The 14,044-nt window shown below is 42.5% G+C and overlaps 1 protein-coding gene across 1 annotated transcript; it reads left to right on the top strand.

Annotated features, from left to right (window-relative positions):
• The first annotated feature begins 751 nt into the window (after nucleotides 1–751).
• FOXI1 (forkhead box I1) lies at nucleotides 752–5,052 on the top strand. The gene is made up of 2 exons (XM_077327132.1): nucleotides 752–1,402; nucleotides 3,361–5,052. Exons 1-2 carry the CDS (start codon nucleotides 829–831, stop codon nucleotides 3,927–3,929), a joined length of 1,143 nt encoding a protein of 380 aa, XP_077183247.1. The 5' UTR covers nucleotides 752–828; the 3' UTR covers nucleotides 3,930–5,052.
• Nucleotides 5,053–14,044: the final 8,992 nt, after the last annotated feature.

The following is a 14,044-nucleotide window of genomic DNA, read 5'->3' as shown; positions in this document are numbered from 1 at the left end:
GCTTCAGCCCAGGACTTCAGAGGCCATCTGACTAGTAAGACTTGAGCCAGGGGAAAAGGAAAACAGCAAAGACAGTAAACAAGATTAAAAACTCCAGCTTGTTTTATCAAATATATATTGTTTCAAGAGGATCTGCGAAATATTTCCAGCACAATTTGCCACTCAAAGGAAATCTTGTTTCATTCAATGAGCTTTACGCTGCAATCCTAAGAATGCTTTCTTGGATCTAAAGTGGGATTTACTTCTGAGTAGACCTAGGTAGGATTGCTTTTTTGCTTGTGTCTCCAAGCTTCCATAATTTAAAATGCTAGTATTCTTAAACCTAGAAAACAAAGATATTGGCAGTCTCCTAAAGTTTGGTGTGAATGAGTTTAAAATCTCAGTGTTATTATAAAAGCAGTAGCAACATAGAAGCCTCCCCCCACCCAACATTGCTGTCTAAAGGAATTTGAGGAAAGGGAGCTCTCTCCTGTTTTTTTTTTGTTTTTTTTTTACAGCAAAAGCTTTACATATAAGTATGTTCCAGCTTCTGTGCTGTCAATCATACCAGTGGAAAATTCCTCCATTCATTTTCAAAGATAAACACTTGTAACTTTCAAATTTGGTTAAAGTGACATCTATTACTGGCCTGGGCTGTCAGCATTCCAAAAAAGGAATATCACCCTGATCTCTAGCCTATCAGGATGCACTAGGCAGAGCCTTGCAAAGTACATCCAAACATTTACAGGTGTATATAAGACCTGACCTAGGAGGCAGGTCTGCAAGTAGTGCACCTGTCTCAGAGAAAGGACTAACACAGGTGTGTTGGTAGACTGCCAGAGCTAGAGTATGAGCTCATTTGATCCACAGATACATTCTCCACCGCGTTGCAGCCCGCAATTTCCAAACATTGGCCAGGAGCCTCCTGAAATGAATATTTACTACGAAAACTTCTTCCATCCTCAGAACATTCCTAGCCCACAAAGGCCTACAAACTTTGAAGCAGGAGACTACAATGCCACACACAATCCTTACCTGTGGTTAAATGGACCTTCCATTAACTCCCCACCTTACCTCCCAGGATCCAATGGCAACCCTTATATTCCGCAGTCCTATGGAATGCAGAGGCAACTCCTGCCTAACATGCATGGCTTGGGAACAAATGAGATGGGCTGGCTCCCTATGCCTTCCCAAGAAGAACTGATGAAGCTGGTGAGGCCACCCTATTCTTATTCAGCGCTTATTGCCATGGCCATCCATGGAGCACCGGACAAGAGACTGACGCTCAGTCAGATCTACCAGTATGTAGCTGACAACTTCCCTTTCTACAACAAAAGCAAAGCTGGCTGGCAGAACTCCATACGGCACAATCTTTCCCTCAACGATTGCTTCAAGAAAGTCCCGCGAGATGAAGACGACCCAGGTAAGAAGATCTCCTGATCATATTTTTGCTTTCTAAGCTGCCTTCAGAGGCCAGCTGCTACTTGCCAAGAGGCTAGTTTTGTTGAAAGCTGCAGCTCTTTTGTCATTCACATGGCTTGATAATTGTAAATACTTCCTAAAACCACCACAGTTGAAGTGTGGCTGTTAGTATTTGAGTTGACAATTAACAGAAATTAGAATATAGGAGGACTATGATAGAGATTTTTTCTTCTGAAATTGACAGTGACAAATGGATTGACATTTTCCATTCCTCTTTAGAAAAAAAAATCATTCTAACAGCCCTTTTCAAAATGTTTCTGAGACTTTCTTGGCAACTGAGGACAGCACACTAGGAGGGCTGCCAGCTTTCTTACTGTTCACTGGACCTGACACCCCTGCTGGGGCCAGGATCCTGTGGTAGTTAGTGCTGAACTACAGTTGGGAGGAGACAGGGTTTCAAATCTCAGTTCAGCCAGGAAGCTTACTGGAAGGCTTAGGGCCAATCGCATACTCCCAGCCTAATGTGCCTCACAAGACTGCTGTAAGGATAACATTCAGTGGAGGAAGGGCATAATTTAAATGATCTATATAGATTGACAAGAGTTCCTTTCAGACATATATTTACCTAGGATATGGCTCTCCCTTCCCTTGTTAATCTCACAACAACCCTGTGAGGTTGAAAGAGTATGGCTGGATCAAGCCACCCAGTGAGCTTCATGGCAGCATTGGGCTTTCGACCCAGATTCTAGTCCAACACTGTAGTCCCTTTGCTGTACTGGCAACAGGCTGCAGGGTTCCCATCATGAACACACACATCTTTATGTGACGGGTTCTCATTCCTAATTCAGCTGCACATAAAATAGCTAGGTATTTCCTGCCGTGTTGATCCTGCTTCTTTTTGAGAGCCAGCATGGTGTAGTGGTTAAGAAGAGTGGTAGCCTCTAATCCGGAAAATCCAGTTTGATTCCCCACTCCTCCTCCACATGCAGCTGGTTGGGTGACCTGGGGTGAGTCACAGTTCTCTTAGAGCTCTCTCAGCCTCACCGACTTCATGGGGTGCCTGTTGTGGGGAGAAGAAAAGTAAAAGATTATCAACAGTAGCAGTAAAAAGTGGGGTACAAAAAACAGCTCTTCTTTTTATGCATGTCAGGTCATGTGCAGTTTGCACAACAGAACATGGCATTTGCCGGGTGACAGTGCTTATCTCTGTGTAATGAAAAGCTACATATGATGATTTCTACAGAGGAAGCTGCTGTCTAAAGCTCAAGAGCAGGCCAAACTCCTCCCGTCCCTCCCCGTCATTTGGCATTAGCCACCCAGTCCTGGCTGTGTGAGTCAACGGAACTGTTTTAGCAGCCTGTTCATTATAGGAAATAGTTCTCTAACTGCCTGCTGCTGGGAGACATTCTCAAGAAGCCTTTTCTGATGCTCTGTCTCAGGCTTTCAGGCCCATGTGGAACAGGGGTTAGAATTCCAGACTAGGATCGAGGGGACTTGGGTTTGAATCTCTGCCCTGCCATGGAAGCTTGCTGGGTGACCTTGAGCTAGTCACATTCCACAATTGACCTCTCAGGCTTGTTGTGAAGATACAATGGAGATAAGGATCATGTAAGCCTCTTTGCATTCCCACTGAGGAGAGAAATGGGGGAATACATGAAGTAACTAATAAATGTTTCTTGGGGCAGAGTTGGATTTAATATCCAAGGCTTCCCTCTCTCCCCCCACCATTTCTCCTTCTTATATTTACTACATAAAGTTTATCTCAGAGTAGGTGGGAAAAGACCTGAAGAATCTGGCTGTAAGGATTTAAATTAATTTGAATACAGACAGTGACTTTTTTTTATAAGGGTGTTACCCAAATTGTTGCTTTTCCTGAATCTGAGCCAGACTAAGCCCTGAGAACTAGCTCTTTGTTGGCTGTGATTATATTTATGTTTTTTCCTGCCCTTATTTTAACAGGGAAAGGCAATTACTGGACCTTGGATCCAAACTGTGAGAAGATGTTTGACAATGGAAACTTTCGTCGCAAGAGGAAGAAGAAATCGGATGTCAGTGCCAGCACAGCAGCCCTTGCTTCTGACAAATCGGAAAACGGCATCCTCAGCAGCAGCAGCAGCAGCCCCAAAGGAGCAGAGCATCAAGACATTTTGGAAAACTCCTCTTCCGGAACTGAGAGCTCACCTGAAAAGAGCTCCCCCCCCACCCCTCCTGCTGCTGCTGCTCCTTGCCTCAACAACTTCCTGTCCAGTATGACAGCCTATGTGAATGGGTCCAGTTCTGTCAGCCGTTCAGTGCCACTGGGACTTAGCACTGAAGCTGGTGACAAAATGGGACAGAATATGGTAGGCTTCAACTCATACTCTCCTCTTTCTAGCATCCCCAGCCATGGCAGTGGAGAATGGTCCAGTTCCATGGCCCCTGGTCACCTGGGCTACAGCAGTTCAGTTCTCAACCAGTTCAACACCAGTTTCTACAACAGCCTTGCTGCAAATAATACTCTGTATGCCAGAGAGGGAACTGAAGTGTAAATCGAGGGAGGCCCTGTGACAACCGGAGAAAGGGGTATGACTATGTAGAGTGAACTTATAATTGGGAAAGGTGTTTCATGTAAATCCTTAATTTTTGGTACCCATTGGTCAATTTTACTTAGACAAATTCAACATTATTTGTTAATGAGAATAAAAGGCCACAGTGTTTTCAAACTGCACTGTATAATTTGACCTTCAGAGGTCTTGTCTTAGGAAGTTTACACAAGAGCACATCCTCGAACTCTGCATAATTTTTTTAAAACCCACTCTGGTTGAATGACAAAGAAAAGTAGAACAATCACTTCATAAAGAAACCTGTCTTGAAGAGATGGAAATAAAGCAGTTCTTTCTTAATTTGCAATCACATTAGAGGAGAGTATGAAACCACAAGTGTAAAAATGACTTCCGCAAGTATAAAAATGACTTTCAACTACTTTGGTTATGCATGAAAAGATCCACTGATCAAATCAGGGAATGTTAATGCTTATCCCTCACACTGAAACAAATGGGACTTAAAAGTGCCTACTCAGGGCATCATCCAGCCAGCGTTACCTGTCTCTTTATTCCAAAACTGTTGTTAGAAAAGACATAAGTAGCCAAACCCTAAAAGTCTTAATAATTATAAAATATGTGCATGGTCATAAAGTGTGATTTGGAAGTCCAAACATGGTTATTGCAAAATGCTAAAAGTTGACAAAGAATAGTTCTTTTTTTCGTGGAGAAAGAATAACCCTTGTGAAGTAGAGCTGAAAATTTTTCTGGAACTTAAGTCCCTCAAACTGTCAGCCTGTCTACACTGATGAAGCCAGATGAGTTCTAGTGATGGTAACTAATTTCCGGGGGGGGGGGGATAATTTTATCTAATTTTATACTCCCTGAGATGTTTCTTGCCCACTGCAATAACTCAAATGGTGCATTTCTTTTTTAAAAATCAAATGCATCCTTTTCTTATACAAAATGTAATATTGTAGTACAATCTTTACGTACAAATGCAAGGTTGCCTACTGATGTATTATTACAAACAAAACACTGTTTCTTCATATTTTTATTGTGCATATTTTGGTTACATTTCATGATGGGAACATGGAGGGGAATATTTTTTAATAAAATATTTGTATTTAAATCTGAGTGTTCACCTTGCACTGGCAGCATTCCAAATGTTTTGTTAGTTCACTGTCAAGTCAAATGAATTGAAAACTGATTGATGTCACATAACTGACTGCTCATTTTATCATGTTTAACTCCCAGTCCCCATTCTGCTGAAGGAAGCCAGGAAACACTGTTCTCAAATTCTAGAACAGTGCAATGTTTGCATGCCTCTTCTTTTGACTTGCGTTTTCAGTGAGCCACGCCCGTTGAACATGAAAGCATGCCTATCTGGTTCCACGCAAATGCCAAGTGATTCCAGTATAGCATTTACCACACATGCCCCCCAGCTATGAAGGCTCATTTCATTCCGGATGCAAAATGAGAGGCAAACCACCTGTAGTGGCAGTTCATTAGCAGAATCCAGCCTAGGGTTGCCTGCTCTGTCTGGCAAAAATTCATAGAGCTTTGGGGAGGGGTGGAGTCAGGGGGAGGGCGCTGGGTAGAGGAGAGACATCATTGAGTTCAACTTGGCTGTGTAATTTTGGAAACTGGGCATGATCATAAATCTCACTGTAATCAGTGTGCAAATGCTTTAGGCTGAGCCTTCATTGAGAAGAGGGTTGGGCTAGATGGCCTGCACGGTCCCTTCTAGCCCTACGATTCTAGCATACAGAAAAGCAGATCTTGTGTATATCTTAGGAATGTATACTGTGCAGACAAGTGAATTTTAGCAGCTTTATTTTAAGTGCTGTGAGGAGCTGAGTTTTTAAAAGCCTGCAAATTACTGTAATGCCTGTAAAAGTGTATTCTAGTCTGACTGAAATGTGAAGGTGTGACTGCAAGATAAAAACACACAGAGAAGAAAATAAAAGTCCCATGCAGCAGATGCAGTTAAGATCTTTCACCATTGCATCCAGTCTAATTGCTGTTTCTCTGTAAGAAAAAAATGCCTGTCCTCCTCAAACAAAACAGTTTTGTGCTAATCAAATGAAGAAACCTGGGGGGTGGGGAACACAAGCTCTCCTCTAATCTGGAGAGCCAGGCTTGATTTCCCACTCCTCCACATGCAGCCACATTGGGTGACCTTAGGCCAGGGGTAGTTAAACTGCGGCCCTCCAGATGTCCATGGGCTACAATTCCCATGAGCCCCTGCCAGCATGGAATTGTAGTCCATGGATATCTGGAGAGCCGTAGTTTGACTGCCCCTGCATTAGGCCATTCACAGTCCTCTCAGCTCTCTCAGCCTTACCTACCGCACAAGGTGTCTGTCATGGGGGAGAGGGATGGAAGACCATTGTAAACTGCTTTGAATCTCCTACACAAGTAGTAAAAAAGCATGGTACAAAAAAACCCAAATCTCTCTCACATACAGAGTGCTGCCACTATACCAGCTCTAAGGTTTTGAGAGCAAGAGTGGCCATGGCCAATGGTTTGAGCTGCATGAAGTAAGTTTCTTTGATTACCACCTTGGAGATGGGGAACTGACACCGAGAGAGTGAGTTACCGGGCTAAAGAGCAGCCCCTTATGGAACTGGATGTTTTTTTGCCACCCGAATGAAGATCCAACCTTATATCCTACAAGTATCAGACAGCACAAGCTAATCCATTTTTGCTCTGAAGTTAATCTCACTGTGTTCAGTGTGCTTCCCCCCCCCCCCTAGAAGGCGTGCCTAATGTCTCACCCTCAGTCTTCTTTTCTAACTTTAGCACACCAGGATGGCTATCTAGCCTGTTCCCTGTGCGCCTTCTGGATGCATTTCATGGCCTCAGAGAATGACTAAAAGCCCACTCCACACAGCTTCATTACCCTTCCAGACGGTGGTTAATCCCTAGAATCTTTTCAATTGTACCTAATGACCTTCAACTAATCCAGCTACACAGGAGTCAGCTGGACCGGGAGTGGTGGTCAAATAAATAAATAAATAAATAAATAATACAAGCGTTATGTCCTGGCAAGAGCTGAGTCACAAGGTATATGCACCTTCTCACCTCTCTTGGTTGGCCAGAGGAAGAAGAAGCTTTAAGCTGACAAGCAACTAGTATCCCAGCATGAGTCAGGTGAATCATGAAGATTTATTCATGAATAGTTATTTTGTCAATTGAGGGCTGGAAGGAGAATTTCCACTTGAATCTTCACATATAACAAACTGGCACATTGTCCTCCACCAGTTCAAAGAGCTGCAAGGACCTGTCACTTCAAATAAACGTACACAAGGTACACATTCTCCCTAATCTGTTTCCGAGTATTTAGAACTAATGATTTCTATGCCAGCAGTTCAAGGCTTGAATAGATTTTATTTGGTTTTGTGTTCGGGCCCTATCCTGAATGTTCAGGTTGACACTCAACATTTGCAAACTAAACACCTTACAGAGGAACTATTAGATTTTTCTACGCAATCATTTTTTTAAAAAAGTGAACAATCGAATTCTGGTTGTTCTTTGTGTCTGGCCCAATTTCCCTTGAAAGGTTTCTTGCTAAATCTTGCCCCTTCATGCAGGAAATAGGCCTAAATGTACTTGATATATCAACTAAGGAAGCAACAGATTTTTAGTGTGGGGATGTTAGGGACTGAAGAGGCCATTGGCAGTTTAGGGTGGGGAGTAACAGTGAGATGACAGAACTTTGATACAAAAGGCATCCTATGTTTTTAATATCTCCATAGCGAAATGTAACAAATGCAGCTTTTGCCTTGAGAGTACTATAGTAAAAGGGAAGCCATACCTAAACACTGCTTGCCTGAGTTGATAATATTCATAGTAAGAACAAAAGAGTCTCCTTAATGTTAAATCATCCCTAATAAGAAGTGGATTACCAAATCATTTTTTTTGTTCTTTCACAATCAAAGTGCAGAGGGTGTAGAGTACTTTGTGTGGTGTTATTTTATTTACAAAATTTATAACCCATCTTTCTGCCATCACAAGGTAGATCAAGGTGGATAACAATTTAAAACATGATCACATTTTAAAAGCATTAAAATGTAGTGTTGAACTTGGTGGGGGGAAACCCTGTATTTTAGTCCCCTCCACTATGAAACTCAACAATGATCTTGGACAAGTAATTCTATTTTAGATTTAATTTGAGTCAGGGTTATTGGGGAGGCAAAATGGGGATGCAGAATAAAAATGTAATATGCAAGCATGAGATCCACAAGGATTTACAGGGGCATCTTCTTCTCCCTGCTCTTTCCTTTTCCTAAAAGCCCCCAGATCCTCTCCCCTTTTCCCAACTCCTTCTCTCCATCACACCCATCAGCCAAGCTACCTTTATCTGTCCCCCGTCTTTAGCTTTCCTTCATTTCCACCCTCTGACAGCCTCTCCCTGGGAAACTCTGTGTTGTGCCAGTTGTGAGGCTGGGCCAGGCCCACCCAGTAGTTTGATGGTAGCCACTGGGCTGGGCTCAGTTGTGCTAAGACTTATAGTAGGATCCTCACTTTCCCTTATCTCCCCCCTCCCCACACTATTTCCACTCTCTCTCCTCCAGGCAACCTCTGTATCCTCACCTTTTCCTGCTCCCTTTTCTCCTTCCCACCTACTAACCCAACAACCTTTTATCTGCCTCCATAAGGTATATTTCTCAATTATTTAATTTATACCTCACCTTTTTCCACAGTACGAACCCCAGGCAACTTATATTATTTGTCTCTTCTCCATCTTGTCGTCACAGCAACTTTGTAAGGTAGTTTAGGCTGAGTCTGTGACTGTCACCCAGAAAACTTCCATGACAGAACAGAGATTCAAACCTGGGCCTCCCAGATCCTAGTCTAAAACCACCATGATACACTGGCTTTCCTAGGTGACTGTTGTTGGACACCTGGGTGAGTCATGCAGGTCATGTGATTGCTAGGTGGTTGCTGTCTTGCCTGGCCCTGCTGAGTCCTCCTGCAAAGGCCAGAACTTCCCCAGAAAGGTCCCTGCCCCCTCATCTGCCTTTAATTAACAGAAACCAAGCCTGGAATACTGGCCAACTGTTGGGGTTACCTGCCAACCACCACAGAGGTAATCTTAGTTCTGCAGGTGTTCCTTTTATTATTTTGGGGGTTTTAAACCCCCTCCCTGTATTTTCTTAAGATTTCAGATTTTTCTGTAAATCTGGGGTGTTTTTCAGGTTTGTAGAAATATCTGTCTTGTCCACTCATGGCTCCAATCTCTGGATTTAAGTATCCTCAGATTTGGCCAGGTTGAGAATTAGATATATTGATTATTTGTCTCTTGAACATAGAATATGTGTGAAGAAAGTACTGACAACTGCAGTACAAAAAAGATATTCTATTGAAAGTCATGTCAATGCCCATAGACAATTTGTCAGCCAAGTAATTGCCTGTCCAGAATAAGTTACAAGCCTGCTTTTCCTAATCATTACCCTTTGCTGCTTATTTATGAAAGAGCCCTAGCTTTAACTTTTTACTTTGTGGTTCATTGTGGTTTTATCTAACATAATTCTGTGCTCCAAATATAATTGACTTCCTCAACTCTTTAGGCATTCCAGTAGTTAAGGGATTTCTCCACTCAGCAGATTTATGAGCATCCACGTAAAACCAAAAGCCATTTGTTTTTCTTTTTATATCAAAAGGAACCAGAACATGATTTCAAGAGTGGCATAGTGCTGAGCTTTCTTGTCAATGACATTATACAGTTAAAGCATTCATGAGATATGTAGTCAACTGGTTTAAGTAGTCATAAATTGAACTGATCCCGTAAGTCGTGTTTAACCTGTATTCATTGGTGATGCACTCCTTATGATTATGGCTTGACATGTAGACCAGTCTCATCAGATCTCAAAAGCTAAGCAGGGTTGTTGCTTGGATGGGCAGCTACCAAGCAAGGCTCTGAACAGGAAGGCAATGGCAAACCACCTCTGCTTCTCACTTGCCTTGAAAGGCCCTTGCTGGCATTATCATAAATTACCATACATTTGTTGGGACTTGACATCACTTACGTATGTACTTTATAGTGTGGGAGTACGATTAGGGCCCACTTTCCTTACAGATGCCTCACCTCAGGGAGGATCATTTCACTGTCTTTAGCTGGTACTTCAGGGGTGACCATTCACTGAGAAGGATGGTTTGCCATAATTATCCATGTTTAATGATGTTGAACCTTGAAAGCAACAATCCACCATTTTAGGGATTGCCTTCAAAAAGGGGTTTGGAATCTTCAGCTTGTCCAGAATTTGATGGCCATATTATTAACTGGTCACCAAACCAGCCACAGCAACGCCTATGGTATCCAAGCAGATTCTGTGGTTCCACCCCCATGGAGACATTCTATTTGTCAGGAAACTCCCCTGATAGGTATGTGGTAACCATTCACATGACATTCACTGATCCTTGTGAAGAAGTGCTCTGAAACTGCAGCTGCTCAATCTGCTGTTGTTGTTGCTGCATAGGGCCCCAATCCTGAAAGTCAATGGGTTCTATGGTTGCCTGGCCAGCCAATTCACAAGGTACAGTACAGCAGCTGCATATGCTAGGCGCCTCTGTGTGGTTCATTCTCCTATTCTGGTGTCTTCCTGCATTGTATTTTTTTCAGTCCCAAAAGCTGGGCAGGAATTGTTATTTGCGCCTATATTCCCATTTTAATTTTCATTATACCACCCTTCACTTCCTGCCCCTCATTCCCCATACAAAAACCAAGATGGGGCAACCAGTGCCATTTGCATTATGGTACCCCCCCCCCCAAGCATAGTACCAATGATGGCTTACATCCTCCACAAGCAGCCAACTCACATGCAGCCTCCAAGCACTGCTACAGCATTCTCTCTCTCTGGCAGTCAGGCAAAGAGAACATAAGACACCAGAGTAACTGTATTTGAATACTCAGAAGGCCCATATCTTTTTCTAGTAGTTGGTAGACAGAGAGTTGCGGGGTAGGGGGAGTGCCCTTGGTCATCTACAGGCTTTTTGTATACTGTGTGTATTGATATCTGGATGGGGTTCAGTACAAGCTGCATTCAGCAAACACACTGGCCTTGGCCAAGCTGTTCACTGTGCTCACTTGAAGCATAGCACATTTAGCATGTGATACGGGCCTTGCAATTCCAGGGATCCCACAGTTAGGGGGCCTTGACAATGTGATTGTTAGGGGGTCTTCATACTTATGTGGCTTTCAGACCACAAGAATGAAAAATGCTCTGTTAGTAACTGGGCTTGCACACTGCTCAATGCGTATGTGTGTAGACCACATGCCACATGCATATGAAGGCCCCCTTAAATATTTGGGCATAGTATGTGTGCAACATGCAGCACAAGTAACAGTGCTAGTTGTGCCTGTGAATCCTTAAACTGGCTCTGGTGCTACAGGCCACACAAATCCTTAAGCTAGGCCTCATGGTCCCTGTAATTTTCTCTGAAATAAAATAGGCTAGGAAATAATGCAACATTGGAATCACCATAGAGAGGTCTCCTGGATGTTGGTCATGAATAGAAGTTACATACATTCAGATCATCCTACAGAGTTCTGTTTGAAAGACTGAGGAAACATAATAGAATGTTTGAGCAATTTATTAGAGGAGGCTTTCGCACCCCGGGTTTTGTGAAACCTTGGCGTTTCTTGATGGCCTTGAGAGAGTTTCCTGAATGGGTGTGAGTTAATTCATTTTTACATTTTTTAAAATTTGTTAAGCATTTATCAGGTGATATGACCATATATCCCCCACAAATGACTAGGGATGGGCCTGAAGGGGGTGAGAAGGGGCCCCAGGTGAGCATGTACACAGCTATGCTTTCCATCTATATTCTGTATGATCATGCCACTTCCAGGGTTTCTCAAAGCCCAAAGAATGTTTCAGGGTAACAAACAAAGAATGTTTCAGGGTTAAAAAAAAACTGAGAAAGGGTATAATAAAGCAATGTATTATCTTCTGTGGGTAATTGTTCTAAGGTCAATAGTTGGCGATATTTGTCAGTGATATAGAAACAACGAAACCAAATCCAGTGGCAGGCAGCACAATGCAATGACTATTTGTCTTCAAAACTTCTGAGAATACTTTTGTGTAAGAGAATGTCCCACATACACTAGTCATACATGAGACAGCAATGAGATTCATCTTCTGCTAGGGCATTTTGGATGTATAGTCCTTGATATACCAAGAGCAGGGTTTCTGCTTTTCTGTGAACTAAAACAGCTTACCATTCCCTGCCACTGTCCAAGTTCTGGATATGCAAAATATTATGCAAATCAAACTTAATTTAATACATTTGCCTTAGACAGGGAGGAAAGGGGGCAAACTTTGGCTTGTATTCTGGCTATGTTGTGCAACAAGAATGTGAGGAATTCCAAGGGAGTACCCCCTTTAACCCATCATGCTGTGGCCTGCATAATGTTGTGCTAGTGGTTTCTTTATGGTTCTTGGTGTTTCTATGGATGATATTTGTCATGTGCACTTTCAGAAAATGTGTTAGTGTAAATGCAAGAACATTCTGTGTTGGAGAACTAGAGCCATATAATTTTCTGTAGGGGGTGGCATACACTCTATACCAGATTTGATCTTTGTTCTGTCTCTGGCCCAATGGCTGTTCTCTGTAGAAATACAGAATGCTACAGCATAGTTGTATTAATGAGAAGTGTATGCTAGGGAGAGTGGCAGTATTTGGAATAATGTATTGCATTGATTTTATGGCATTTATGGCATTTATTGATTATGGCTTTTACTGATATCATCATCATCATCACACATTTAGGTCACCACTTTGTAGTGGCTAACAAAAATAAAACAACAACAGTAAAAGCATAACCCCCCACTACCACCACCAACCCACTGTTAATAATCACAGCCAAATCCCCCCTCCATCTACCCAGTCTCCAGAGATGATGTTATGGGGAGCTTCTGAGGAGGGGTGAGATCGACTATCAGCCTGGCCTCAACCCAAAGCCTGGTGGAAGAGCCCCATCTTGCAGGTCCTGTGGAACCGTGTCAGCTGTGACAGGGCCCTTAGCACTTCCGGGAGCTCATTCCACCAGACAGGAGCCAGGCCCAAAGAGGGAATTTAGATTAATTTCACTGTATTTTACTTAACTTTTAGTCATTTTATTATGTTAAAAATCATCTTGGATGCTTGAAATGTAGTCTATAAATAAGCTAAAAAACCTACTTGGGGTAACCTATTAACTTTAAATAAGATTCATGGTCTGTTTTGTAAATTTGCTGCACAAAATAGTTGAGATTCTGGCAACCATCCTAAGAACACTTTCCTGGAAGTATACCCCATTTGCTAAAATGTGACTGATGTCTGAGTTGGCCTTGATCTGATTAGCCCAGGCTAGATATCAGGAGCTAAGCTTGATTCGTATTTGGATGGTAGACTACAAAAGAAGTGTAGGGGTGCTACATAGAAATAGGCAATGGCAAACTACCTCCAAACAGCACTTGTCTTGAAAACCCTATGCAGGTACCGTATATTGACTGACTTGATAGCAAAATTAAAAAGTCATACTTACCATTGTTCTCTCTCTCTCTCTCTCTCTCTCTCTCTCTCTCTCTCTCTCTCTCAGCTACCTAGCTACCTGCCTCTCCTATGGATCTTCCATGCAACTATGTTCAATGGCTATTTGGTTATTTCACATTGACTTTGAGGCCTAGAAGCCTTTACTATGGTTTTTCAGCGTGTCGTGAATTCAGTTATTCTGATCAAGCACTAGGCAGGCAATTGCTCACAATCTCTTTGAAACAGAGTGATTTGTTCCCTAGCCTCATCATCAAAGAGGCCTCTTAGTATTCAAATGCAATACTTTCAACTACAAAGTTCTAGACTGCCTGCAATTTTTATTCGGGTGAGGGAGGAATCTGCTTTCACCTTTTTGATCTGTTAAACAAGCAAGGCACAGGAACTAAAGGGAAGAACACACCTGTACCGCTCCCACATATTTTGTTGTAATCCACCGAGAAATGACTTTATCTTGTCTTTTAAAGGTATAAGCTGAACAAACTGCAACACTGCAAACAGTGGTCTCATGTCAGATAGGCAGATAGTCCTTGAATATCCTCTGAATTAATATATGTTACCCCGGGCCCTTTCCTCTGAGATGC

The sequence above is a fragment of the Paroedura picta genome, chromosome 3, assembly GCF_049243985.1.
Source record: "Paroedura picta isolate Pp20150507F chromosome 3, Ppicta_v3.0, whole genome shotgun sequence".
In the NCBI taxonomy this organism is placed as follows: Eukaryota; Metazoa; Chordata; class Lepidosauria; order Squamata; family Gekkonidae; genus Paroedura; species Paroedura picta.
Note: the sequence above shows the minus strand (reverse complement) of the source record. Positions and strands in the feature narration are given on the sequence as shown.